Raw genomic sequence first — 26695 nt, forward strand, 5'->3', positions numbered from 1 at the left:
CGGAGTTTACTTTTTTCACCTAAGGGTAGCGCTAAAAAAATATGTATTTATTTTTTTTAAAACGTTAACGAGCCAAATTTAATTTCGCCGAATTGCGTTATCATCTTATCAATTTTTTAATTGAATAATATTTTACGATTAAAATTTGGATTTTTGGATATTTTTTCTCGGCAAAAATTCTTCGAACACGTTATATGGAATTATGAATTTAAAAATTCATCATTGGCGATGAAATAGCAATGATATCATTGAAATCCCTTAGTGAAAGTGAAATGTAATGTAGCTGAATGAATTTTGAAGAAATAAAATGAATTCTCAAGATTGTCCCCAAAATTTGACGAAAAATTGTGCAGTGGTAAGGTTCAAGTTTTCCAACTTTTTCCAGAATTTGAATGATGATTGATAAATCACTGAAGAACACAAAACACGTCAGATATGCAGATAATTTTTAACGAATTGCTATCGCTAAAGCTTCATTTTTATCTTCCTACCATCCTACCCAAGGAGCGATTGGAGTTCGGTGATGATGCAGGTCCAGAAGAAAGGAACAAAGGATTCTGTATTTCTGTACGATGATCGTCCATACCGGAGTGATATTTGACCAATTATTCAAAATAGTGCAGGTATAGTGGTTAAATTCACACTAACCAAGGAGTTGGTAAAGGTAAATCGAATATGGTAAGTTACTTATTAATCGTAAATTGTTCTCGATTATTTCAGACGTTCTGTTTTCAAGTTACTCGATTGTGAATTGTGATCTCCAAGGAGAATTATCTACAGTTTATCAGCGATCTTCGAGATGAAATAGATATTTTTTCACCTTCTTTGAGTGGAGAAAAATTCTAATATTGGTTTCATCGTAGGCAATGCATCATCGACGAGTTACCTATTATCGAATGGTTAGATGTTGAAACTTGAAAGTACAGAGCTTGCCTTCACTGAGAAATAATTATATTTAGGTTTAGGTACATGAAGATCATCACGCTTGGCAACACAGACAGTGGATTTCAACTGATTACCTATACCAAAGTAAGTACCTACGATTGTTTTCCGCGAGAAATTTAAATATTTCGACGAAAATGTTTTTTGAGCATTTCGAAACAATTTTGAGCCAAAAATCAGGCCATCATTTTCAAGTTTTTTGAAAAAGCGTCATATGTACAACGTATATACCTATCAATATGGTTATTTCAACGAAAATGTGTTTAGAGCATTTTTGAAGAATTATGAGCTCCGTAAATGGATCATGAGTTTCGGGGCTGTTGAAAAATGTGTCATGCGATCCATCAAAATGGGTTCAAATTTCAGCTGAAAATCAAAAACTTTCCATCAAAACTTACGACTTTTGAGGCCATAGAAGGATTTTGATTTTCGGGATTTTCGAGAAAAAAAGCCATGCGATAAGTCACATAAATTTCCTTCAAAAATTTTGTATGTGAATAACTTCCTACATTCCATTTTTTTTTTTTTTTTTTTTTTTGGCAGAGCATAGTTAAGTATACTCGTAGGTACCTAATTTTTGTTTCTAAAAAATTAAATGTAAATATAAAATAGGCATTCAATGGACCTAATACCTCAAATGCACTGGAGAAAATAAACAAAAATAATGTCGTCATAGAAACACCTCTCCAGACCTCGAAGTTTCAAGCCGAACTAAGACTGAAGAAAACAAAGAACGTGAAAAAATATTCTTAAAAGTGAAATGTGCGCATATATTTGTATATCAGTCGATATTCTTAATTATCCGGTCGTAACGTTTATTTTGTTTTTTTTTTCTGTTCAGATTAGTTCATGCAGGTACCTAACTCGATTCATTCGATTACCTAATTGTTTCATATGTGTAGTAATGAATCTCTCAAGATCAATTTCGGTGATTTATTTTTCGTAGAATTCGCCTATGTGAAGATTCAAATCACGACAATGACCAACATTCGATTCCATGGATCGGCGAGATTCGGGTAAGTTTTCAGATATTCTTTCATATTATACTTACGTATACTAAAATTCATTCGTGTAAGTATTCTACGTGTATCTTTTTTTGAAGCGAAAATTTATCGTTATTTTTTTGATATGCTATGGTAATGTGTCTTTCGTGCGTTTGAATTGCATTCGATGACACGAAAATTTCAAATATGTTTTATAATTTCATCCTTGCTCGGATGGAACAAGGTTAAAACGATTTATAAAACATATCGCCGAAATTTCAATAAACATAAACCATTTGAAAACGAGACAAGGGTGTACCGAAAAATCTTCTGCACCGTGTACCTACCTATCTAAATATTGGCGAAAAAATCAAACGTTTGGAATTACATGTAATAATATGTAGAATTTGTGATGGTACCATTTGTACTAGGTACACTTTTCTACATCGAAGCCGGCGAAAACTCCCCCCTTCGTGATATTTTCCATGTACGCCATCAATATTCGGCAAATAGGAAATATAATCGTGCGTACCCCTTCTGTCATTCGAGCAATTTTCCATCATTGGTTGATGTATTGCTAAACTTGAGACATTCTTTACGCGAGTGTTATACTCTGTGTACGTATACGTAAATGTTTGCGATTCGTTTTCATAAACTCATAATCGACACGAAATTTAACTCGAATAGATATAAACTTCTCTGACGAAAACTCGTTCAACTGGGTCAGTTACCTGAATTATGTTCGAGTTTAATTTTTGAGGTGTTTCGTGGCGGTGCATTTTATTCACCAGGTGAGGATGGTATTTGTTTTCTCTCAGTTTGAATTCAATGCTTTTAGTAGGAGAACATTTTTTATTGAAATTGGAATTGTTTTGTAATTTTAAAAAAAAAACTCGATTTCTTATTTTTCCTTTCACTTTTTTTGCTACCTAATATTAAGCTTTTTTTGGTATTGCTTTCGAAATCAGTTAGAAAATGTATTGTATTAATGAGCAGGACAATTTCTCTAGGTGAGTAGGTGTTCAAAATTGGAGATTTTTACATTAGAAGCCTGTGCTAAAGCAACGCAAAAGCGAGACATTTTTCTGAATGTTTCAGTTGGGAAGACAAGAAGATAAATTTGAAATTTACCTTTTCAAGCCAGAATTTTTTCGAGTATATTTTTTTTTAAAGACAGCTCGGAAAACCGAAACAAAAGTTTAAAATCCTAAAAGATGAAAAAAAAGTGAAATTGATTGGAAATTTTTTTCAAAAAACTGGATTTTACACGCAATTTTGGTGAAAAAGTAGAAACTAAGTAAAAAGTACCTACCCCTACTTCTTGATAATTTTAGCAAAAAAAACTACATTGTTGCAATTTTGGCAAAAATTTTTTTTTTTTTTTTTTTTGCAATTTTGGCAAAAAACTACATTTTTTTGTAATATTTGCATGAACTATACTTTTTTTGCTATTTAGTCAAGAAACTGCACTTTTCAAGACGTTTTAATAATGTTGGCAATGAACTAGACTTTCATTTTGAGAATTTGGATTTTTTCAATTCTTTCAAAAAACTGTTTTTTTTTTTAATTTAAAATTGTAAAAAATCCCAGTAATTTTTTTGCAAAATTTAATTTTGGCAAAAAACAAGATTTTTTACTGTAAGTATTGCCAGAAAACTGTACTTTTTTGCAATTTTTGTCAAATACGAAACTTTTTTTGCCATGACTTATTTGTCAACCAAGGCAACAATAATTAAAACATTTTTTTGATATCTAGTACTTATAGGTAGGTATTGCATTAATTTAACACCATTTTTATTTGAATTTGCAGTTCATCCAAATCCAAACCCGAAAACATGTTCAGACCGAAAAGTTCGCGTTACGAATCAAGAAAAATGTGCCTAAAACACCGAAACAGCCTAGACTCATCGGATCCCTCATCCGATCACTTGTTACACAAACGATCAAACAGCTTGCAAAGTCTAAACACCATTGACACCCAGAACAACATCGACGAACGCGCCAAGCTCTCGGCGAAACCTCGAAGAATAGCTTGGGCATCTTCCAAAACATGCTCCGCAGATAAAAGCTTCGAAGCTGCGGTAGAAACTTGGAACCCTAGCGAAGTACTCGATCAAGTCGAACCCTGCGTAGAATACCGAAATAAATTGGAAGAATCGAAGAAAAAATCGATCGATATATTTTTATCTCGTAACTTCATCGATCCGATGGATATCTTACCCAGCAATCGAAACCCCAGATTAAGCTTGATGAAAAGTTTCACTTCATCTTTCAACGTCACTGTCGATAAATACGAACCGGAATCTAGCGAAAATGCCTCAGTCCAAATCGACGAACAAATTTCCAACGATGGTAAAAGCGAAAAAAAAGTCACTTTTGCACCAGACTTGGGCGAGTCCGCCAATAACGCTGAAATTAGAAGAATGAACTTTCGTAACAGTTACTCGAAACGTTATTCTACGAATTTCTCATTTTCTTCTACTTCTACTTCGTCTTCGTCTCGTCTCGAGAGGCAAACTTCCGTCGGTAAATGCTCGACACCTAAATGCGAACTTACGAGAAGCGCCATGAAACGCGGAAATTCGCTGAGTTCCGCTGAAAATACCGATGAATTGGCGCAGATCGCGTGCGGACCTACGTCGCCGTCGCCATCGCCTTCGCCTTTATTCAAACAGCCTATGCAACCGATTAGTCAGCAAAGTGATAAAATGAAGCAGCAGTTGATTATCAAGCGAAAGCTCAAGTCTTGTCGTAGTAGATCGTTTCATAAATCGTTGGATAATTCTTCGGTTATTGAAAATTTCGATACTTTTTCGTTCACCAAGCCTTTGAAAAGTAATCAGAATTCCGATGTTGTTACCATGGTATCGTTGATCGTGTCCAATGACGAAGACACCGCCGCTGATTCGACAAATCATTCTCAATCTACGAACAAATCCGATGCTACGCCCAGAATTAAAGAAAATATCGATAATAAATCGGAAAAGCAAACTAAAACAGGTAAGACTTCATTTAATTAATTAACAACTACCTACGTTATTTACCTAGTTGTAGCTTCGTGCTCAGCTCGTTTTTATCAAACTTTTTTTTAAAGAAAATGTTACGAAGAAAACTTAATTGATACGCCTTCCTGTAGATTATAAAGCAATTTATTCTTTATATGTGTATTTAGGCACCCAACTATACAACTACCTCCCCGGGTTACATTTTAACACATTGAATTACAATAATCAAGCTAAAATGCACGCGATTTTTCGTGTTATATCAACGTACAAATTCGTTACATGTGTTCAATTAATCTAAAATACGTTTTTTCTATTCCTTTTTTTTTTTTTTTTTTTTTTTTTTTTTATTAACACATGTCCAGGTACTTGTAATTATTCATGTTTAGACAGTTTAGATTCCAATTTATGCCTCATTTTTTTTCAGGAATATTGAAGAGTAAATGGCAGTCAGATAACATCAAACGTGCTAATACTCAACCAATGCAAAAAAGAAGATTCATCAACGTATCTCACAAACTGATCAGTTCGCCAGAAAAAACGAGGTGCGAATTTTCAAAAATTATTATCCGCTGTGAAAATAGATTTTTATTTCAATCTGGAAAACGACGACGTCGATATACTGATTTCAATTTTGAAAGCAAAGCTAATCAGCTCGAACAAACAAAGTAAAGGAAAAAGTTTTTAAAAATTCATGGTTCATGGTACAAGGAATAATTATGCAACATTTATTTAATTTCAATTTTTGGAGAGAATTTTTTTTAATTTTTTCAACTTCAACTCTTTGAAAACTTGGAATAGTATTTTTTTTTTCAATTTCCATTTCGGAAAAATATGCCTGAGCGAAATGAGGGAAAAGGTTTTGAAAATTGACGATTCAAGAAATTAAACTCTCATTTTTGATTTGTGAGAAGTTAATTTTGGAAATCTTAATTATTTTTCTAATTACTTTAATAGTTTGGATAAAATGCTCGGGTTGCTAGAAATTATCCAATTTGAGCTGAAAATGTTGTAAAAGGTAAAAATTTTTATTCCTCTCACCTTTTTTTTTTCTAAAATAATCAGGCTTACCTTACTGCGGTCTGCCGTGGAAAATTTTTGAATGATGATTCATCAAATATATACCTACCTGCTAAAGGAAAATTAACAAAAAATGACGAAATTTCAAATAAATTTGTTTAAAATGCATGAGAAAGTTTTAAAAGTTCGTTAAAATTGTATAAAAAGGATTTTTATTAAAAAAATGGGTTTAACTGTAATGTCTCCCCCCCCCCGGAAAGTTTTAAATTATATAGATGTGTGTTTTAATAAAGCTTTTGTTTGATCTCTTGAGGTCACTGACCTACATGTCTGGCCTCTCAAGGTTGTCTGCGTGCCTGTCTGGCTTCCTAAGGTCGTCTGACTTCCTGTCTGACCTTGAAGGTCATTGACCCGAGGCCGATTCCATGAGACTGGACTCTCAAGATCACTGACCTACCTGTCTAGCCTTTCTAAGGTCATCTCACATCTGTCTGCCTGTCTGGCCTCTTGAGGTCACATGACTAACCTGTCTGGTCTCTCACGGTTGTCTGTCTTTCTGTGTGCCCTCTGCAGGCTGTCTGCGTGCTGGTCTGGCTTTCTGAAGGCCGTTGGTCTGTCCATCTTCTGAAGGTCATTGACCCTTATGTCTGGCTTCAAAGGTTGTCCATTTTTCTGTCTGGCCTCTCAAGGTCGTTCGTCTACCTGTCAAGCCTCTCAGAATTTTTGTAACTTTGTTTCAAGTTTTTATAAGTCTTTCAATGATTACTCGATTAGTAATTTTAGTTTTCAAAAGTTAAGCATTTCTTGTCTGGAATTTTTTCCATGTCTTAAAAAGTCAGGTCAAATATTGTAAAATCTGATAAATGGTCTAAAAATTAGAAAAAAATAACATTAAAATCATTTAAAATTAACAAAGCGTGACCGGATTTCAGTAAAAACCAAAACTTATCACGAATGTAGGGTCATTCCATGTCGAACTCAACCAACGTTTTTGAGTCATGTCTTTCGATTTCGCTCAAATTTTTCTTACAATATATACCCACCCCGCAAGTAAAAACCGCGCAAAAGTTGAACTTTCAAATTGGTAGTTCAAACTTGAAAATGGCGCTGTAAGTGGGAGCTACCAAGCAAGGGAGGAAGAGCACCCCCACCCCCAATTTTGGGCGAAAATTTCGAAAGAAAATCTGGTGCATGTAATATATTGAATTGTATGTTTTTGGTGACGCTGAACACGAATATGACGTCAGATTTTTGATTGGGCCCGTCCACGGCCCCCAGCACCTTCCCAAAGGGGGTGACCTCCCGAAAAATGGTTACTTACATTCGTGTGACATATGAAATAATATGTTTTCGTTATTGCTAAATACGAATATTGCCTTAGTTTTTCGAATCGACTTCACCCATGGCCCCCATAACCTCCCCCAATAGGTAAAAGTACAAAAAGATTGTTGGGGGCCGTGGATGGGGTCCAATCAAAAATCTGATGTCATATTCGTGTTCAGCGTCACCAAAAACATACTATTCCATGTGTCACACGAACAAAACACGTTTTTGAACTTTTACCTCCTTTAGGGAGGTTCTGGGGGCCGTGGATGGGGCCCTATCAAAAATCTGACGTCATATTCGTGTTCAGCGTCATCAAAAACATACAATTCGATATATCACATGCTCCAGATTTTCTTTCGAAAGTTTTGCTCAAAATTGGGGGTGGGGGTGCTCCCCCTCCATTGAGAGGTCCCATCTCGAAACTTGAATATTTCAAAAAAGCATCAAAAGGTACATCTATGAAAATTTTTTCAAAATTTTAAATGGTAGCTCCCACTTACAGCGCTATTTTGAAATTTGAACTTTCAATTTGAAAGTTCAACTTTCAACTTTTGAAAATTTCAAAATGCTTAAAATGTTTTAAATGCAACGTCCTTTTGAACTGTGAAATCAGGTTTGATCAAAAGTGTCATAGTTTTGGAGGAATGGGCTGCTAAAGTTGAGTACCTCGAGACAATGTGACAATAATGGAAGCTCCCCCCCCCCCACCGTCACCAGGTCCCCTGAGGGGGCTGACATGGAAACAGTTTCCAATTCCAATCAATTTTGTAGAGGTTCAAAAATAGGGAAAATACCAAATTTTAGCTCTCTAGGTCAATTTGATGAAAATTTCTGATTTTTTCCATTTTCAGCTCAAATTTGGTTTTGAAGAAATATTGGCAAAAAATCGAAAATTACCAGATGATGCATTTCTGTATGCTCTTTCGGTTCAGCTTGACCGGGTTCAGAAAATCTTCTGCCAGTTTGTTAGACCTACTTACTGTATATTATGTATTTTATCTAATCTATTCGTAGTATGAAAATTTTCCATAGAAGAAATCAACAGCTATACCTATCTCGAAATAATGATTCATCAAAACAGAAAATAATGATTATGGAAACGATTTGCGATACCTAGCCTTCTTCCTTATTTTTTGACGAACGATTTGTACGTAATCCTGCAGCCTGGAGATCTGCCAGACTTAATTACGTTCATTTACATGTCGCATGGCTGCCGGATAGAAGGCTTTATTCATCTACTCGTACTTATTGCCTGAAAACTCCCCGTATGATGCGTAAAATTTCAAATTCTCGACCAAAGTCTGAACGAGTCACGCGGTGTGGTAATTTTCGATATCGATTTGTTTATATTGCTGAAAAATTAGCTACAGTCGATCGATCGTATCGTCATAATGGTTCCAAATTTCCTTTTTTGTAATAACTTGTAAGTCGTATTATAAGCGTCACACCGACGACGATGAAGGCTCCGCTGATAGCCCCAAGAATCTACGTACATAATATTTATAAGTGTGAGAAGACGATGATAATTTTTTAATTGGTATAATAAAAATATTTTAATGTTTAATTCCACCAATACGAGTATAATCACTCGTCGACAAGTATCACGTAAGGTACGAGTATATGTACCCAATACCCGTGAGATTTGAATGTTTTTTTATGTTTAACAATACTTACAAATCAATTGAGATTATTATCTTTACTTATATGCGTCAATCTCAACGCAAAATAATCGTTTACGTAGCATAAAACGATACAATTCGCAACCTATAGGTAAGGTGTTAAGATGCGAGTGTTTTATCTTAATTTATAAATTTTTTATGACCCGAATGGTAATTCTTTGAAGAAAAATAATGTTTTTTGAGGCTTTTTATAAACAACATTAAAATAGTTACGAAATCGTATACCTACCTAGTACCTACTGCGAAGGAATATCTCTTCGAAATTAAATTCAAGTTGCCTGTACTGTAGATAGGTACTTAGGTAGCTCTAGCTACCATTGATACTACAAAAACTGATTGAAGTTCATTCTACGAGTACCATTCCATTTATGTCATTTACGTGTTTGACCTTTTCTTCATTATGTGATGTGTTCGTATTATTAAATAATCGTCTTAGAAATGTTACAGCACAGTATTTATGCGATAAAATTTATGAAAATTACGCGTGAGTGATAATGTCAAAACATAATTATACACAATCGTCAACACCGTATATCTTTTACCCTCCCATCCATCTACCTACCTATCGATTTAAAAAAAAATATAACCTTTAGATTTGTTTGTATTCACGTGGTGATAAGTAATTGATATCGTAATAATAGCCTGTTTCGTTATAATTTTAAACGTTGAAGGGACGAAAGCATCGAAGCAGGGTAGAAAATATTTTCAAAACACGATTTTACCCAAAAATAAGCGATTTGAAAATTTTCAAACGCTCAGTAGAATCCTGAAAGTTGTCTTGGATGCCAATTGCATATACCTACCTAGATCGACGCAGAATCTCAAAATTTTCCCAAAACAGGTTGAGTAGCGAAAGGAGCAAAACAAGATTTTTTGGAAAATGGGCCCTCAAGAAGGCTCACCCCCCCCCCCAGGCATCACCAAAAAACTCTGAACAGTTTAACGGGTGCATAGATATGAACCCTAAACTGGATCGGCTGCTTACATTTAAAATGTACAGGAAAAAGTGAAGCCAAAAAATCAGCCAATCGCAAATCGTGTATTTCTCCGGAGGTGAATGCAAAGATATCTACGGAGGGCGTGGCTTATCTCCGGAGGTGAATAGAATTTTTGCTTCACGAGCTTCCGATCCAGTTTAGGGTTCATATCTATGAACGGGTGTGTCATTCCATTTCAACTCAACCAAAAAAAAGCGATTTTGAAAGTCGTGTCTTTCGATTTCGCTCAAATTTTTTTTACAATATATACCCCAGCCAGTAAGTAAGAATCCCGCAATTAGTTTGGTCCCAGCCCCCCTCAGGGGACCTGGTGACGGGTGGGGGGGGGGGCTTCCATTATTTTCACATTGTCTCGAGGTACTCAACTTCAGCAGCACATTCCTCCAAAACTATGATACTTTTATCAAAACTGATTTCATAGTTCGAAAGGGCATCGCATTTACAACTTTTTAAGCAGTTTGAAATTTTCAAAAGTTGAGAGTTGAACTTTCAAATTGAAAGTTCAAACTTCAAAATGACGCTGTAAGTGAGAACTACCATTTAAAATTTAAAAAAAATTTCCATAGATGTATCTTTTGATGTTTTTTTTTTAAATATTCAAGTTTCGAGATGGGATCTCTTAATGGAGGGGGAGCACCCCCACCCCCAATTTTGGGCAAAACTTTCGATAGAAAATCTGGGGCATGTGATATATCGAATTGTATGTTTTTGATGGCGCTGAACACGAATATGACGTCAGTTTTTTGATAGGACCCCATCCACGGCCCACAGTGGGACCTGAGCAAAATTTAGGAGGAAAAAAGTCAAATTGACCGATGCACCTGAAACCACTGTTTTCTACTTGAAAATACTTCAGAGTAACACGTACAATAATTAAAAACTCGCCCCACCCGCTTTTCCCGGAATTACAGACAAGGGAACTTCAATGTTGTAGGAATGTGAAAAATGCTGAAGGTAATGTTGATAATTGCGCGGTGTTGTACATTTCAAGTTTATGTGTGTTAATGTTAAAATATAGTAGGTAGGAAAATTCTGAAACATGGAAATGAAAGCTGAAGGGATGTAGATTCTATTAATGTACTCAATTTTGAATTTACAATTATTTATAATGTGATTATAAGCTGTTGAAGTTGGAGAAAAAAATTTGTAATTTTGAAATTTTCAAAAAAATGGTCAACTTGGCTTTCAAAAGTTGGGGTGTAAGTTGAAAAAATTTGAAATGCAAGAAAATGTGACACCAAGTATAGGCTTTTGAAAGAATCGAAAATTGTTTGCAACTGAGCTTTAGTTGGTTTGCAATTTTTAGTTTTAGCACCAAAAAACGTTGAAATATTGCAAAAAAATTGTTATCTATAAATTAAGTAATTTTTTTTCTATCTAAAAAATTTGTTCAGGAAAATTGTTTTGGGCTCAAAAGACGGAAAATTTCATGCCATTTCCAAATCACCTCTTCTAAACTTGGTTTTTCCCATAATAAGTGTCTAAAAATCGTTTTTTTCTAGAGATTACATCAAAATTAGTGATTTTTTAAGTACCTGAATTTTATTTTCTAATTTCAAATTTTTTAAGGTTAATTCCCGCTGGGGTGTAATGATTTTGGTTTTGAAAGATGCTAAATTTGATACCTTCTCAAAATTTGTTTCAACCAATGAGATAAGTTTGCAACTCCCCCTCCTATGGTGGAATCAGAATGAAATGGAGGGGGTATAGGAAACATTTTCTATAGTAATCCAGCTTTTGAGGGGTACAAATTGTTTTTTTTTTTTTTGGTGCTGAATGCAAATCTCATGTCTAATTTGAAACTTCGTACCCCTAAGGTAGTGAACCGCCACCCCCCCCCACCCTTCATGATCCAAAATCGAAAAAAAATCATAATACCATGTGACGTATCATTTGTTATGTTTTTGGGGACGCTGAGTCCGAATATCGACTTAGTTTTTCGATCTGGCCTTCTCTACCCTTTCCACCCCCTCCCCCACCCTTTATGATCCAAAATTGAAAAAAAATAATACCATGTGACATATCGTTTGTTATGTTTTTGGGGATGCTGAGTCCGAATATCGACCTGGTTTTTCGATCTGGCCTTCTCTACCCTGTCCACCCCCTCCCCCACCCCTTATGATCCAAAATTGAAAAAAAAGATACCATGTGACATATCGTTTGTTATGTTTTTGGGGAGCTGAATCCGAATATGGACTTAGTTTTTTGATCCGGTCTTCTCTATCTGTTCCACCTCCTCCCTCGCCCCTTCTTCAGCCAAAATTCAAAAAAAAAAATTATAATGCCATGGGACATCCTATTACCATGGACAAAAACTAATATCGGATTCGGATTCGGCGCCTCAAAAAATGTATATGAAGATACCCATATTGGTTTTTAAACCCATTTTATGATTTTACCCTCTCCCTTCCCCTCTCACTCACCCCCGATGACTATGGACGAAAACTAATATCAGATTCGAATTCAGCGCCTCAAAAAACATATATGAGGATACCCATATTGGTTTTTAAACCCATTTTATGATTTTACCCTCTCCCTTCCCCTCTCACTCACCCCCGATGACTATGGACGAAAACTAATATCAGATTCGAATTCAGCGCCTCAAAAAACATATATGAGGATACCCATATTGGTTTTTAAGCCTATTTTCAAGATTTCACCCCCTCCCTCCCCCTCTTCCCCCACCCCCGATGACTATGAACGAAAACTAATATCGAATTCGGATTCAGCGCCTCAAAAAACATGTATGAGGATACCCATGTTGGTTTTTAAGCCTATTTTCAAGATTTCACCCTCCCCCCTCTTCCCCCCACCCCCCTCTTCCCCCCACCCCCCGATGACTATGAACGAAAACTAATATCGAATTCGGATTCAGCGCCTCAAAAAAACATATATGAGGATACCCATGTTGGTTTTTAAGCCTATCTTCAAAATTTCACCCCCTCCCCTTTTTTGGTTGAGTTGACATGGAATGACCCGGGTTATATTTTTTTTAGAAAATTCAATTTTGAATAGGTAAAGAAACCCATGGATAAATTATGGCAGGCAGATGTTACAATTTATCAGGTTTTTTTTTTTTTTGTTTCAGAACAATCCTTACAGCAGTAGATAACCTTACGAAAACAGAAGAAAATAGACGACTCAACAGAGCACACTCCTCAGATTCGGGTAATTCTACCTATTCCGTTGAAAATGAGACGTTAGCTGAAGCTAAAGAAGTGGAAACCGATAAACCGTTCCAGTCTGCCAAAGAGCAAGAATGCTGGTCATCGTTTCGTAAAATGACTAATAAAGGGTTTTCAGTTTCATTTGACACGATTTTGAGGTTAGTGCTCAATGCTCAATTTATTCATCGGCGCATCGTGTCGTACGAAGGGCTACGAGTATTTAGTGCCTAGTATACGCTTAATACCTTATAGACAGACAGTAGACATACTTGACGTTGATATTTTACTATGTAAAATTTAACTACATACATGTAGATTATTATGGTGATTATAGAAGTTATAATTTCCTGTTTCTCATAGTGCTCATGCTCATAATAGTGCAATCACATGGTGTACGTTCGAGAGTCGAGGTGAACTCACTTGTAAACTCGAACTCGAATTATGTACTCGTACTAAGTGCGATGTGCGAATACAATTTCCTTCTTGCATGTTTCGAAGCTTTTATGACGTCATTCCTACATCACGAACCGTACTGTGTGCAATGTAAATAAAGACTCGATGAATTCATAATTCTGTAACGATGAGCGTACGCGTGTAGGTCTTGGATTAAATTTGAAATGTACAATTGTGGACATTTTTGAACAACTTATGCCCAAAGTTTCGATCTTTGAAATTTTAATCATACTTTTATATCCGCTCTGCTCGTACCTATACAATATTGTAGTTACCTAGGTAGTAGGTACTATAATTATGTAGCTATAAAAATACCTACTTCACCAGATATCATTATATTTTTTTCAGGGGTTTATTAACACCAACAGAATACAGATTACGCAGAAACGAGATATCAACTCAAGAATAACGTGATCTGAAGCAAAAAGAAGAATCATCGTGTATATTACACAAATTCGCAAATGATCAAAATCTTCATTTTCGCTGTAAAAATAGACACAAGTTGACGATTTTTCAAGTATTTATTTTTCAGAGTGAAACACACTGTGTTATTGTGATTTTTTTATATTTTTAAGTGCTTACTTGATACTTGATAACTCTGTTTACATTATTTTGTGATGAGTGAATGTGCTGTTATTTTATCTACAAGATTTGTATTCGGGTATTCTCCCCCCCCCCCTCCTCCCACCACCCTTAGATATTACAAACGCAACCGAAAATTCAAAATATCGTCGATAAGTATATCTCTAACATGTGTGTATTTGCTAGCTTAGGAAAAACCTAGGTACCTTACTCGATATTAATTATAATACAAATACAATTCCTGTCACTGTAGTATTTTAAAAGGAACAACAGCTTATAATAATTCTCATTATCTAAGCAGGAAATGCTGATTAGGTTCATATTATCAATTATCTACCATGCAAGACTAGCGGAAAATTTTTATCGAAGAAAGTGAAAACGTTTATCTCGCGAATGCGATACTTATATTCGTGTATCGTGTCTGAAATTTCATTACATATTTTTTATATGCTATGTACAAAATCCGGTCCTAAATTTTGCGCGCAGTCACGTTTCAATATCAACTTGAAAATTTGCCGCAGGCTTCTACTGGTTGAGAACTAGGTATTTGTAACTTGTATTACCTATCAAAGATTACACCTCGAAAAAAAAAATTGAAATTCTTTCTCGATGAATGTTCGACATCATACGTGTATCTATCGCTTGCATGAAAGAAAAAAGAACATTCATCGTCAAAGGTCCAGACGCTCGAGTGAAACCCACTTTTCCTCAAAAATAATGTCATTATTTTCCAGATTTTGACAAATCAATATTATGGGTCGTATTGTAGCTTACGAATGTTTTTCACAAAAAAAAAAAAGAAAAAATTAAACTTCATTTTTGACCCTTCCAGAATGATCTTCAATGTCTGGAGGATTTTGAAAACTCGCTAGAGGCTCAAAAAAAGTCGAATGGCAATTTTTCAAGTCGAATGATTATGTAGACACACCAGACGAGGCCATATTAAAGTTAAAATATCACCCCATTTTGGGTTCAAAATTCATTAAAAATACTCAAAAAAGTACTGGAAAAAAATTTGATTTTCCGCCAAAATTTTCATCTATTTTTACAGTTTGTATGATCCCTAACAACTTGTCGATGAAATTCCAGAGTTCAAAAATTTGGCCAATATATACATATGTTCTTTGAATATTTAGTTTCCCCTCCCTTTTTCTGGAATTTAAAAGTTGGTCAAAAATTCATTTTACAACACTCACTCCTGGAATTTCGTGAAGACCACATAAAATGATTGAAAGGTAGGTAGCCTAATAGTCCGGCATATGACAATAGGAGTAATTGCACCCCCCCCCCCGCCCCGCCGCCGATCCTCCGGTAGAACTTTTTTCTTAAAGGGGACATCCTAAGGAACATTTTAAAGCAAACTTGCCCAAAAAAAGTTGGCCTTACTTACAAAATGGCGGCCATTTTGATTGACAGGTCAGCCGAAATCGCAGATTTTGCGTTTTAACATAGGACTTGCATTGCACGAAATTTTTCAAACTTTACAAAGGTACATAGATCGAAAGATCATGCAAAAATTTATCACATGTCAAAATTTCAAGTGCTAAAGTGCGTTTTTCGATTTTTGGTGAATTTTTGAAAATCGAATTCAGGCCAAAAATGAGGGGAAAAAATCAAAATTTTACTAAATTGACCAAGAAAGGTGAAATTTGGGATATACCCTATTCTCGACATGCCAAATCGATTGGAAACGGTTTCAACCCGTTTTGAGCAGTTCTGGAGCCTCCAGCAGATTTTTGAAACTCGAAATGTCCACAAAATTCCATTAAATTGGAGTTGTACAGCTGAAATTTATACTACAAACTGATTTCAATACGCTACGAAGTACTGCAGGTGAATTCAAAAGTCGTATTGGAGCCTCCAGCGACTTTTTTGAAAATTCCCGAAGCATCCAGCAGATTTTTGAAACTTTAAATTTTCACAAAATTTCATAAAATGGAGATGGAAAGCTAAAATTTACTTTACACTCCAATTTTAACACCCTCTGAAAACGACTTCAGGTGGATTCAAGTCATTTTAGAGCCTCTAGCGACATTTTTGAAAATTACAGGAGCCTCCAGTAGATTTTTGAAACTTGAAATTTCCCCAAAATTTCATCAAACTGAGATGGAGAGTCGAATCTCATTCTGCAAACTAATTTCAATACGCTACGAAGTTGACTGCTGGTGGATTTCAAGTCGTTTTGAAGCCTCCAACGACTTTTCGAAAGGTTGGGTGTTTTTTTGGAAAATTGAAATTTCCTAAAAGTAGCTGGAAGCTTCAAAACTATTTGAAACCACCATGTAGCCTGCGAAGTAAATTTCAGCTTGCTAACTCCATTTGATAAATTAATGTTGGGGAAATTTCAAGTTTCAAAAATCTGCTGGAAGCTCCAGTAATTTTCAAAAAAGTCGCTGGTGGCTCTAAAATGACTTGAACCCACCTGAAGTCGTCTTCAGAGGGTGTTAAAATAAGTTTGCAGAATGAGTTTCGACTCTCCATCTCAGTTTGATGAAATTTTGGGGAAATTTCAAGTTTCAAAAATCTACAGGAGGCTCCTGTAATTTTCAAAAATGTCGCTAGAGGCTCTAAAATGACTTGAATCCACTTGAAGTCGTTTTCAGAGGGTGTTAAAATTGGAGTGTAGAGTAAATTTCAGCTTTCCATCTCCATTTTAATGAAATTTTGTGAAAATTTAAAGTTTCAAAAATCTGCTGGATGCTCCAGAACTGCTCAAAACGGGTTGAAACCGTTTCCAATCGATTTGGCATGTCGAGAATAGGGTATATCCCAAATTTCACCTTTCTTGGTCAATTTAGTAAAATTTTGATTTTTTCCCCTCATTTTTGGCCTGAATTCGATTTTCAAAAATTCACCAAAAATCGAAAAACGCACTTTAGCACTTGAAATTTTGACAGGTGATAAATTTTCGCATGATCTTTCGATCTACCTTTGTAAGGTTTGAAAAATTTCGTGTAAGTCCTATGTTGAAACGCAAAATCTGCGATTTCGGCTGACCCGTCAATCAAAATGGCCGCCATTTTGTAAGTAAGGCCAACTTTTTTTTGGGCAAGTTTGCTTTAAAATGTTCCTTAGGATGTCCCCTTTAAGAAAAAAGTTCTCCCGGAGGGTCGGCGGGGGGGAGGTGCAATTACTCCTATTGTCATATGCCGGACTATAATACATACATAAGCTCAGATTAAAGTTATCGGTGACGAAGTTCATTGTTAGTTCTTTCAGAGTGATTTGAAATTTCTGAAGAAAATTGAAAACTCGCTGGAGACTCCAGAATGGCTCAATACACGTAATTGTTGACGTATGGGAGTTAAATCGAAGAAATTATTCACATTTTTGTTAATTTTTCTGACAAAAAAAATTAATTTCATAAAAAAGTTTAAAAATTAGGTAGGTAGTAGGTACCTACCCTTGAAACATTTTTTTTTTCAAAAAATTACCAAAAATCCAAATATGTACTTGAGCATTTTAATATTTTGGTTAAGGAGGTTTCGGGGCATGTTCTTTCAATCTAGCTTGGTCTCGTTCAATTTGGAGGAGTGTGAGTTCAAAAAGGCAGTGTTCCCTTTGTGAGTATCCACATTGGATATCTATAGATATCCGATCTCGTAATGTGCCCCAGCAGCTAAAAACTTGAAAAAATAGATTTCTAAAATCATTTATTCCAAAATTATCGATTCGTATCTTCATAGATAGGTAGTAGGTACCTATGAGAATGGTTTGAAAACTTGAATTATATTTTTGTGGAAAAAGGAGAGGTCGGATTGGGTGTTCATTTTTTTTTTTTTTGAAAAGCCTTCGCATGTCTTAACAATATGATCCATATTTCGTCAAAATAGGTCGGATGGATTTTAAATGAAAAATGCATGACTTTTTCCAGCAAAAGTGGCCTTACTCAAGATTCACTCAATACGGAGGTCTGAAACTTTTCGGCCATAGTACACCTACTTATACTGCAGGAGTTTCATCTCCCTGTCTCCGAAATGCAATTTAACCATCCTATCCTCCTGCGCTATCAGCTGCGAAAGATCCAAATACCTAAGTATGAAAATCCCATTTATCTCGAGAGAAGCAAAACGTTCTTTGTTATTCTTAAACAGCTGTACCTATCTCGCATCGAGATCTCATCTCTCGAGTGAAAACCTCATCAAGAAGGAAAATTCTACCGGTTTGGTCTTGGTTATTCGCACTTCATAGCTGTATCTCATCTACCTTTATAGCAGATATAATTTTTGGAAATTGTCCATATTGTATTATAATTTATACCTTCGACGGTAACAAACAAGGACGAAACGAAACGTACACATTTATGCGAAATAAAATCCAAGGTTTTCAAAAAAGGTAAATCGTTTTCTTCGAACCTGTCAAACCGGAAAGTCTCATCTAACATATTTACGTTCTACTTTTCGATTAAATAAAGAAAAAAAATTATATGTTTTGCTTTCTCGATTAAAGATTCCCCTATAGATATTACCCATATGTTTGTGTATTTATTTTGATATTTTTTTTTTTTTTTTAATTAAAAAAATGTGACAAATAGGTAACTTGGATCTTGTGACAATTCTGACAAGATTAAAGGTTAGGTTTGTTGTTATTAGGTATACTAACGTGCTTGAATATGTAACAGGAGCTTTGTTTTATGAACACTGACGATCTCTGTATACTGTTACTGTACAGTGTACATCGCATTGATTGTATGGTATGGTTAGAACGACGACGACTAATTCACATATTCACTTCATCATTCGTAACTCGAACGTGTTTCAATTCGTGTCGAATGTACGAGTATTCGCGCCGGGGCACGTTTAAATATTATTATGATTTTAACTCTCGAAAATGTACTGTACGATGAACTTGAATTTCTAATTTCGCCTTTCGTATCATCGCTGTGTTGTTTTGTTCCTTGTTTTTATTATATGGTTTAGTATTACGCGACATTTACCTATCTATATAGATATACCCTATCCTATCCTATAAGATGAATCTAATTGTGATCGCAGTGATTTTCGGTTTGTGTTTTGTTAAAATTCACGGCAATATTATTTTTAAAGCCAAGTTCATGGGTAATAATAAAGTCGAAGGAGATGGCTACTCCGTCCACGCGTTATCCGTATCTCATTGTTTAGCTTTATGCAATAAAAATAAATCCTGCGACGCTGTCACCTTCAACGATGAAATCAAAAAGTGCAGATTATTCAAGAGATGCGTTCCTTTACAGATTTCCGCAAATAATAGTCATTATTGGTTTTATGCTAAAAGACCTCCTGGTAAGTGTACCTATACCACCTAGTGTATAAATCATTGTTTACATACAACTCTTCATTAGCTATCGAGTTCGGTTTAAGAATTAAATTACCATTTGATTACGTATAAATGTAGGTATAGATTGGATTTGTCCTGTAAAAGTCTTCTATATGTATAGAAAGGAATGTCAAAAATTTCGATGCGTAGATGCCCAGATTATTTACGGAATTCTGGAAATTATTTAACAGCTGGGTGTATTTTTAAATCTTGTTTTTTTTCTCCACTGCATGTGACTCGAGCATATACCTACATATGTACAATTGCATTTCTATTAATAGTTTTCGTGGCTTCTCCAGTTCTCAGAGTTGGGTAAAATATTAAATGCAGCGTAAAATTGCATTATAGTTATTACCCAAGTGTTGAAATGTCCAATGCTTAGATATGTAATTCAATTCATAATCGTGTTTCATTTTGAATTCAAAATGAAAGATGTCATATAAAGCTTGAATCGTTTATAAAAAACATGGCACACATCCGTTCGAGCACGAGTACCTAGAAAAAAATTTAATCGTTTAATTTCGTAATTTCGTCCTTTGATTTTCCTCTTCACCACTTGAAAAATTTACCTTGCAAGCATCAATGCATAGTTTTCAATTTCTATGCAGGAGACTTAATTTTCATTAGCTTGATTTTTCTCGAAACGAAGGAAAAATAGGACTCAAATCGATCAAAACCTCGGGACGAGTCGGAGTTGAGGGATCCTTAAAATCCGCTTTGAGGTCGCAGAAGTCTATTTTCATCTATTTTACGTACCGAAGTCTTTTTTTTTTTTCCAAATCAAACTATAAAATTGACTCAGCTAAAGGTATTTCAACGAAATTCACTCAAATTTGGCATTGGATTGATGAAGTTTAAGGATGGAAAACGTCGACTTAAATTTCGCAGATGTCAAAATTCTCAGAACTCGGGAGTTGGCGAAGGGAGTTGAAGAATGCCAGAAAAACCAAAATAGAAATCGATCGATAGAAAACCAAAAGTTGCGTGAAATAACCAAAAGCAATTAAATTTCCTGTAAAAAAGGTCACCTATAATTTTTTTGCACGTATCCAATGGCGTGGGGGACGTTATTCAAGAATTTTTTTTAAATCTGAAATAAAAAGGAAAGTAAATTTTTCAATTTTTTTCTTTTCAAGTTGGTCTATTTCCTTAAATTTTGAAGATGATTTAAGTGTGTAAAGGATTTTTTGTGGAGAATTAAATTTCCTATACAGAAGAGGTCCTTGGGACGTTTAAGTTGTTATAGTGTAGCTAAGAAGCCCTACGTGTTATAGGGGGGATAAATCCTTTACCTATGGTGGTGAGAATTAGAAATATTCCTTAAAGAGGGAATATTTGCTTAATACCTAGATAGCTCAGAAGGGTGGTAGTTTTCCTAAACTGCCCTATACATCATTTAAAAAGTATATACCAAATAAATACGAATTCTGTAATATTTACAAGGTATATTTATAATTTTTTACATAAATTCATTTGACCTACATGATTCTACATTTGTTTGTTTGAAAGGCCCTGAATGAATTTAAAACGAAGATAGATCTTACCATACGTGTGCTGGTATAGATCAACATAATTTTAATCATAGTCCAAAATTATGGTACTTCATCCTACCCCATCTCCGAAGGTGTAGGATTGCTAAATTTTGCTTAAACTAATTTTATTTACACAAGAAAACAACATTTAAATTAATCATCATAGATTACGACACCTTGCTCGTAATCTATGCGAATTGAATACAATATTAAAAGAAAGTAAGTGTATTCTGCTTACCACAAACAATATACGCGTTTTCCATCACTTTCCTGGGGCTCACCTAATACTACGAGTCTACGAGCCATCGATGGAACTTAACCAAATGAGACACATTTTAATTCTTTGCCCATTTCGGTGATGTCCGGATACATCCCAAAATGTCAAAAAGGTACACTCGTTATTAACCGTGAATATTTCGGTTAATCTAGGTTGAATTGAAACATTATCCATCAAACGATGAGATGGAAAAAACGAAAGAACTTCTGCCATGAACTCTGAGTAGATGTCCATGGCTTAAGTTTTATTAACGATGACGATAGAACTGACGTACGCGCGATGTCAGAGCCAAAGTCCGGAGACTAGATTTAGTTGCCGGAACCATGTCCGATCGCATCCAAAAAACATCACAATCTCTCTGCTAGCAGCTTCGAGATCTGTATTATAAAGAGACTTGAGATGGTCAAATCCCTACCCCTATTTCTGGGGAACCAATAGGGTACTTGCTGAGTACACATAAATTAGACAATTTATGTGACTTTACTAATTAATGGCCAAAATCCCTATCTCGGCCTATAAACGTCAAAGGCTGTCAAGAACTGTCAAGGGCTCGCGAACCCTTTTACTTTTACGTTCGCCGACTCGCGGGTGCGGCCCTACATGCGCGAGTAGATCGCGAGTACCTCGAGTACTTAGCCTATCTAAAGAATTTACACACGTTCCCAACATTTCATTATAAGGGGTTCTTATTATATGCACTACCTTCGGCAGTGGGGCCAATCTGCCCTCTGTCAAAGTCATCTCTGAAACTGAAATAGCTGCGCTGATTTGAAAAAAACAAAACAAAAACTAATTTTCCTTTTTTCATTTTTTTTTTTTTTTTTTTTTTTTTTAAATTAATTAGGTAAGTAGGTTATGGTAGCTTCTTCAATTTTTAAAATACTTCAAATGTATAGAGTAGGTAGCTTTCATTGTATGAAATTTATTTCTCTGCAAAAAAAAAAGTCCCTTGCACATTTAAGCGTTAAGTCATCTTCAAAACTGAAAGTGATAGGCAAGCTTGAAAAGAAGAAATTGTAGAAATTGTCACCTTTGACATGTTTTGAATTTTTTTCTATTCAAGATAGACAAAAAGACGTGATGATACCTTTTTCTGCTGGTAGTAAAATTTCTTGTGGGATGAATTTTCATTTCTTCAATTATGGCTTAAGTAAGTACGTACATATACTATGTACCTCGAAATTTGAGGGCTTGATTTGGTGTTGGATTGAAGAAGTTTGAGTGCTGCCTGCTGCAAGGTGACATTGGCTCAAAATTTGCGGATGTCCAAATTTTTAGGAGTGTATGGACTATGGAGGGGGAGGGAGAATGGTCAAAATAGTGAAACTAAGAATTAATCGATAGGAAATCAAAAGTTGCGTGACATATCTCAAAATCAGCTTCCTAAACCGATTTGGAAGAGAAACCCAAGTTTTTCGCCTTTTTTTACTTTTAAAAACCTTGTTCCCTACCCTCGCCCCTCCTCCTTTCCCCTTCCCACCTCTCCCTCTTGCATCAACAAAAATAATGGATTGTGCACTTTTTTTTTTTTTAAATCAAGTTAGCGTTTGACCAAATTGATCTAGGGAGCTAAAATTTGGAATGTACATTTACGTTGAGGGTGCCCTATAGATGTGCCTTTTCGGGGTTTCGACTTTTCAACCCCTTCTCACCCCTCTTCAGTTACACGTAGAAGTGGATTTCTATTAATTTTTGAGCTGATTTTTATGAAAGCGAATTACGAAGGAGTCAGCTACAAGCTGGCGTTTGTAGGAAAATCAGGCTTCAGAAGCATAGATTTTCTGATTTTTGAAACCATAAAGACCTCGTTAGTTTGGCACGTGAATAAATGTACGTAAGTACTACCCACCATCTTGATACAGTATAGGTAGATTAGATGGCTGTTTACTTTTCAAATATGTACTTCACACGAGTGACAAGATCTTATATTATGAATTCTTAATATTGACAAAATCCTCCTAAAATTATGTTTAATTGTCACGCGTAAAACTTAAATTACCACGTGATAGATTTCAGTCTCAAGTACTCAACAATGAAGTCAATTAGTAGGGGAACTCTGACGAAAATGTTTATTTCAAGAGTTCGAAATTTGTTCATCTTCGTGGTTATTCCGATCCTATTTGAAATATTTTTTTACTCGGGAAAAATAATTTTTTGTTGCATTTTTCATCATTCATATTGTTCATATAGGTACTTATTCCAAGCAATATGAACAGATGAAGATGAAAAGATATATTATAATATTGCTCGTCGATGTCGCACGCTTGCAGCTAAGATAGGATCACACTTCTATCACGTTCTACGCGGCTGACGTGACATAAGCAGCCATAAGAGACTTGCTATAAAACTTTATCGTCGAAGTTCAACTTCATTCTAATAGCATGACCCCCATGAACGAATGTAATTAATTGTGAATGGGTAATTCATCGTACGAATTACGAATGTTAGCCCCATCGTACGATTCTCATATGATTTGTGCAAATTTCTCGATGATTAATTTGATACCCATCTTAAGGAAATGAAATTCTTCCGACCAAACCACGTGCATTAAACTATTCCAATTTGATTAAAAATTATTTATTTTTAAAAAATGGTGAAAATTTTGATAGTGTTGCGATAACCCTCGTTCTACAGATTAAACTATCTACTTCACTTCTCGAAGTTATATCGTTTGATTTTGATCTTGAAAGTTACTACCGCTCGTCACGCTTTCGCACCAACTCGATTATAATAATTATTTTAATCAAATAAAATATGCATACCTTCTTACAATGTTTGATATCATTCTATCTCAATAAGTACCTATTGTCGTGTTGTGCAGTTCTTCTGATGTACCTACCTAATTTTAATTTTTTTTTTTTTTTTCAGTTTCAGATGACGGTTACTTTTACGAAGAACGCAGCGACACGTGTTTAAAAGTCACCAATCAATCATTACCGTACGAATTAGCAAACCGACTGTGTTCACTAGATAAAGGATATTTAGCGGTTCTGTATTCGGCCGAATTAAGACAATTAGCCAAAGAAATTTTATTCATTTCTGGTCATTCGGAAGCTTGGGTTCATCCACCGCTAAAATCATATATAAAATATGCCAAAAATTATGGTAAGTTGGTCCCTATATTTACTCGTACAAATTTCTCGTCGGTTATAATTATTTAAAGAAGAAAAAAACTGAATTTATTGTATCGTTTTAGGCTTAAGAAAGAAAAGATGGATCAGTACGAATGAAAATAACCCCGAATTGGACGAATGTTGGTTTGTACAAAATCACACGATCGTAAAACAACCCTCGTGCGAGGATAAAAAAAGGCTGAGTATTTGTCAACTTCCTACGTATTAATGTGTACATATTACTATTATATTACCCATACTTACCTGTTATTTACTATGACTTTTGTGAGAGTTTTCTTTTTTTTTTGTCGATTATAAAAGTGATGATTTATTATAAGCTTTAATTTTTTACTTGTCTACTTGTGTGATTTTTTTTTTACAAGATTATGTTGCTTTTTTTCAATAAAATATTTCAATGTATGGACGGACTACTTTTATCGTATTACGCTTCGATTTCTCTCACCTTGAATTAGATTTCTATCGAGTAAATGAAAATTTCATGTTTTTTAACCTTTGTACCTACATATCTCGCATAATTACTCCCAGCATACCTATTACCTACTAGCTGGGTATATTTTTTTTACAACAATAACTATGATTTATTCATTAGTATTATATATTAGTTGTTTTTTTACAAAATAAAACTCGAAAACGCTAGAAAAAAAAAACAAATTAACAAAAATTATAACAAAAAAATAATATAACAGCGGATTGAAAAATTTAAAAAAATTTCAATCCGAAATTTAAAACCCTTATTTCAAATAAGGAATATAAATCGGATTATAGATAATTTCAGGTAAAACCGTTAAACGATATTTGGTCGAACCTCTACTTAATTTCTGATAATATTTGAAAAATTAACTTGGTGTTGTGAAAATTTTAGTGATTGTTTGAGAATACCGATGAAACACTCGTTACTAACCGAATCGCTGCATTCGTTTTTTTCGTACCTCGTCTAAATCCACTACAGGGAGCGCTAAAACGAAAAAAAAGTGATATTTTACTCGAAGTCGAATTAAACTTGGAATGAAAGTTGATAGGTTCGGAGATATGTACCTTGTTGCGGAGTATTGGTCACCAAAGGAGGATCTTGTAAGCTCATTTGCAAAGCTAGTTGAAGATTTTCATCATCTTCATCGTTATCGATATCAATACAAGGAATTGACGACTGACGAGATTGATCCGCAGATGGTTCTGTTACTGGAGTCAATTTCAGTATTTCATCCGCCTCGCAAGGTGGCAGTTCACCAAATACTATAAATATCGAGTAACCTGAAAGCAAAAACCGTGTTATAGTATTGCGTTTTTATTCAAATTGGTGATTTTTTTTCTCTCGAAAAGTACCTTCGGTTCGGATCTGAGCTAAATAAACTGCTAGATACGTTTCCGATAATAATCTAGGTTTTTTAATCGTCGAATCTAAATTAAACCATTGATGACCAATTTTACGAATCGTATACCAGTGATGATGATAATTACAAATGTAAGCGGACATGGATCTGTAAAAAAAAATCACATATTTAATCGATACAATGCCTAAATCATCGATACAAAGAGTAGGTGTTATTAAATACGTACGCTGGATCTTCACGAGCTAATTGAGCTCGTTCTTCAGAACTATTGAAAGGTATCAATTCTAAATTCCAAGGCACTAAAGCAGCGTTAATTACTTCTAAAGAAAAGTACCCTGAATCGTCCACATTCTCTGAAGGTTGCTGTTGACATATGGAATATCATCCATTTACATATTATGCTTTCAACAATCGTCATTTGATGATAAGTTTTCTTACTTTAACGAACTCTTTGTACGAATCAGATTCGGTGCCACATTCAGCCATACGATCTCGTTCTTGACTATCGATACTTTGAGCCAAATCGCCTAGTTCAATGGGAGAAAAATACGGTCCTTGGAGCAGAGAGTTCAAGCAGTGTTGAGCACAAAGTCGCCCTTCTTGCTGTAAGTATAATATTAACAACGATCAGCGAGTCGTTCGATGATTTTCATTTGGTTCTAGTTATTAATAAAATAAGTATTTCAGTAGCCATACCTTTTCGTGGAAAATGTATTCCATTAGTGTTGCTTGAGATGGATACGAGTGATAAAGTAAAATTGAATATTGTATTATTACTAAAATTTCATAATAAAATGACTGCAATTAATTTTATGATTTAAACAGCAGTCATGATGATGACAATTATGGAAGAATAAGTTTCGGAAATTATTTTATATGTTGAAATTTCCAATTATTCGTGAAAATTTTTACGAAAAGTCATTATTTTGTTTACAAATTGCTGATAAGTACACGGGAGGGGTAGGGAAGGGATC

The 26695-nt window shown here is 34.9% G+C and overlaps 3 protein-coding genes across 13 annotated transcripts; 2 read left to right on the plus strand and 1 right to left on the minus strand.

The window, feature by feature from the left end:
* The first annotated feature begins 179 nt into the window (after positions 1-179).
* Positions 180-14399, plus strand: LOC135849245 (dentin sialophosphoprotein). Of its 11 annotated transcripts, XM_065369586.1 has the most exons (13): positions 424-623; positions 721-1029; positions 1555-1704; positions 1784-1797; positions 1889-1958; positions 2357-2540; positions 2613-2716; positions 3736-4925; positions 5355-5472; positions 8125-8238; positions 13039-13275; positions 13478-13660; positions 13919-14399. In XM_065369586.1, the coding sequence occupies exons 8-13, from the start codon at positions 3761-3763 to the stop codon at positions 13977-13979; spliced, it is 1878 nt and encodes a 625-aa protein (XP_065225658.1). In that variant the 5' UTR covers positions 424-623; positions 721-1029; positions 1555-1704; positions 1784-1797; positions 1889-1958; positions 2357-2540; positions 2613-2716; positions 3736-3760; the 3' UTR covers positions 13980-14399. The 11 variants fall into 11 exon arrangements, with proteins under 11 accessions (XP_065225648.1, XP_065225658.1, XP_065225656.1 ...); XM_065369584.1 differs by having other exon boundaries at positions 1784-1958; XM_065369576.1 differs by lacking the exons at positions 2357-2540; positions 2613-2716 and adding an exon at positions 180-355 and having other exon boundaries at positions 505-623; positions 1784-1958.
* A 4299-nt stretch (positions 14400-18698) lies between these two features.
* LOC135846546 (uncharacterized) lies at positions 18699-24789 on the plus strand. The gene is made up of 3 exons (XM_065365703.1): positions 18699-19413; positions 24125-24361; positions 24453-24789. Exons 1-3 carry the CDS (start codon positions 19125-19127, stop codon positions 24596-24598), a joined length of 672 nt encoding a protein of 223 aa, XP_065221775.1. The 5' UTR covers positions 18699-19124; the 3' UTR covers positions 24599-24789.
* Positions 24790-24966: 177 nt separating this feature from the next.
* On the minus strand, positions 24967-26664 carry LOC135846545 (ataxin-3-like). The gene is made up of 6 exons (XM_065365702.1): positions 26418-26664; positions 26160-26324; positions 25948-26084; positions 25714-25868; positions 25426-25641; positions 24967-25345 (listed from the first exon to the last, which is right to left on the minus strand). Exons 1-6 carry the CDS (start codon positions 26439-26441, stop codon positions 25287-25289), a joined length of 756 nt encoding a protein of 251 aa, XP_065221774.1. The 5' UTR covers positions 26442-26664; the 3' UTR covers positions 24967-25286.
* Positions 26665-26695: the final 31 nt, after the last annotated feature.

The sequence above is a fragment of the Planococcus citri genome, chromosome 5 (genome assembly GCF_950023065.1).
Source record: "Planococcus citri chromosome 5, ihPlaCitr1.1, whole genome shotgun sequence".
NCBI classification, from domain to species: Eukaryota; Metazoa; Arthropoda; class Insecta; order Hemiptera; family Pseudococcidae; genus Planococcus; species Planococcus citri.

Coding starts and splice junctions, on each gene's coding strand:
- LOC135846546 (XM_065365703.1), top strand. CDS start 19,125: ATGAATCTAATTGTGATCGCAGTGATTTTCGGTTTGTGTTTTGTTAAA. Junction 19,414..24,124: donor TTATGCTAAAAGACCTCCTG/GTAAGTGTACCT, acceptor TTTTTTTTTCAG/TTTCAGATGACGGTTACTTT. Junction 24,362..24,452: donor AAAATATGCCAAAAATTATG/GTAAGTTGGTCC, acceptor GTATCGTTTTAG/GCTTAAGAAAGAAAAGATGG.
- LOC135846545 (XM_065365702.1), bottom strand. CDS start 26,441: ATGGAATACATTTTCCACGAAAAG. Junction 25,642..25,713: donor AGCTCAGATCCGAACCGAAG/GTACTTTTCGAG, acceptor TTTTGCTTTCAG/GTTACTCGATATTTATAGTA. Junction 25,346..25,425: donor GACCAATACTCCGCAACAAG/GTACATATCTCC, acceptor TTTTCGTTTTAG/CGCTCCCTGTAGTGGATTTA.
- LOC135849245 (XM_065369576.1), top strand. CDS start 1,837: ATGTGTAGTAATGAATCTCTCAAGATCAATTTCGGTGATTTATTTTTC. Junction 5,473..8,124: donor AGTTCGCCAGAAAAAACGAG/GTGCGAATTTTC, acceptor TTCCATTTTCAG/CTCAAATTTGGTTTTGAAGA. Junction 8,239..13,038: donor AGAAAATCTTCTGCCAGTTT/GTTAGACCTACT, acceptor TTTTTGTTTCAG/AACAATCCTTACAGCAGTAG.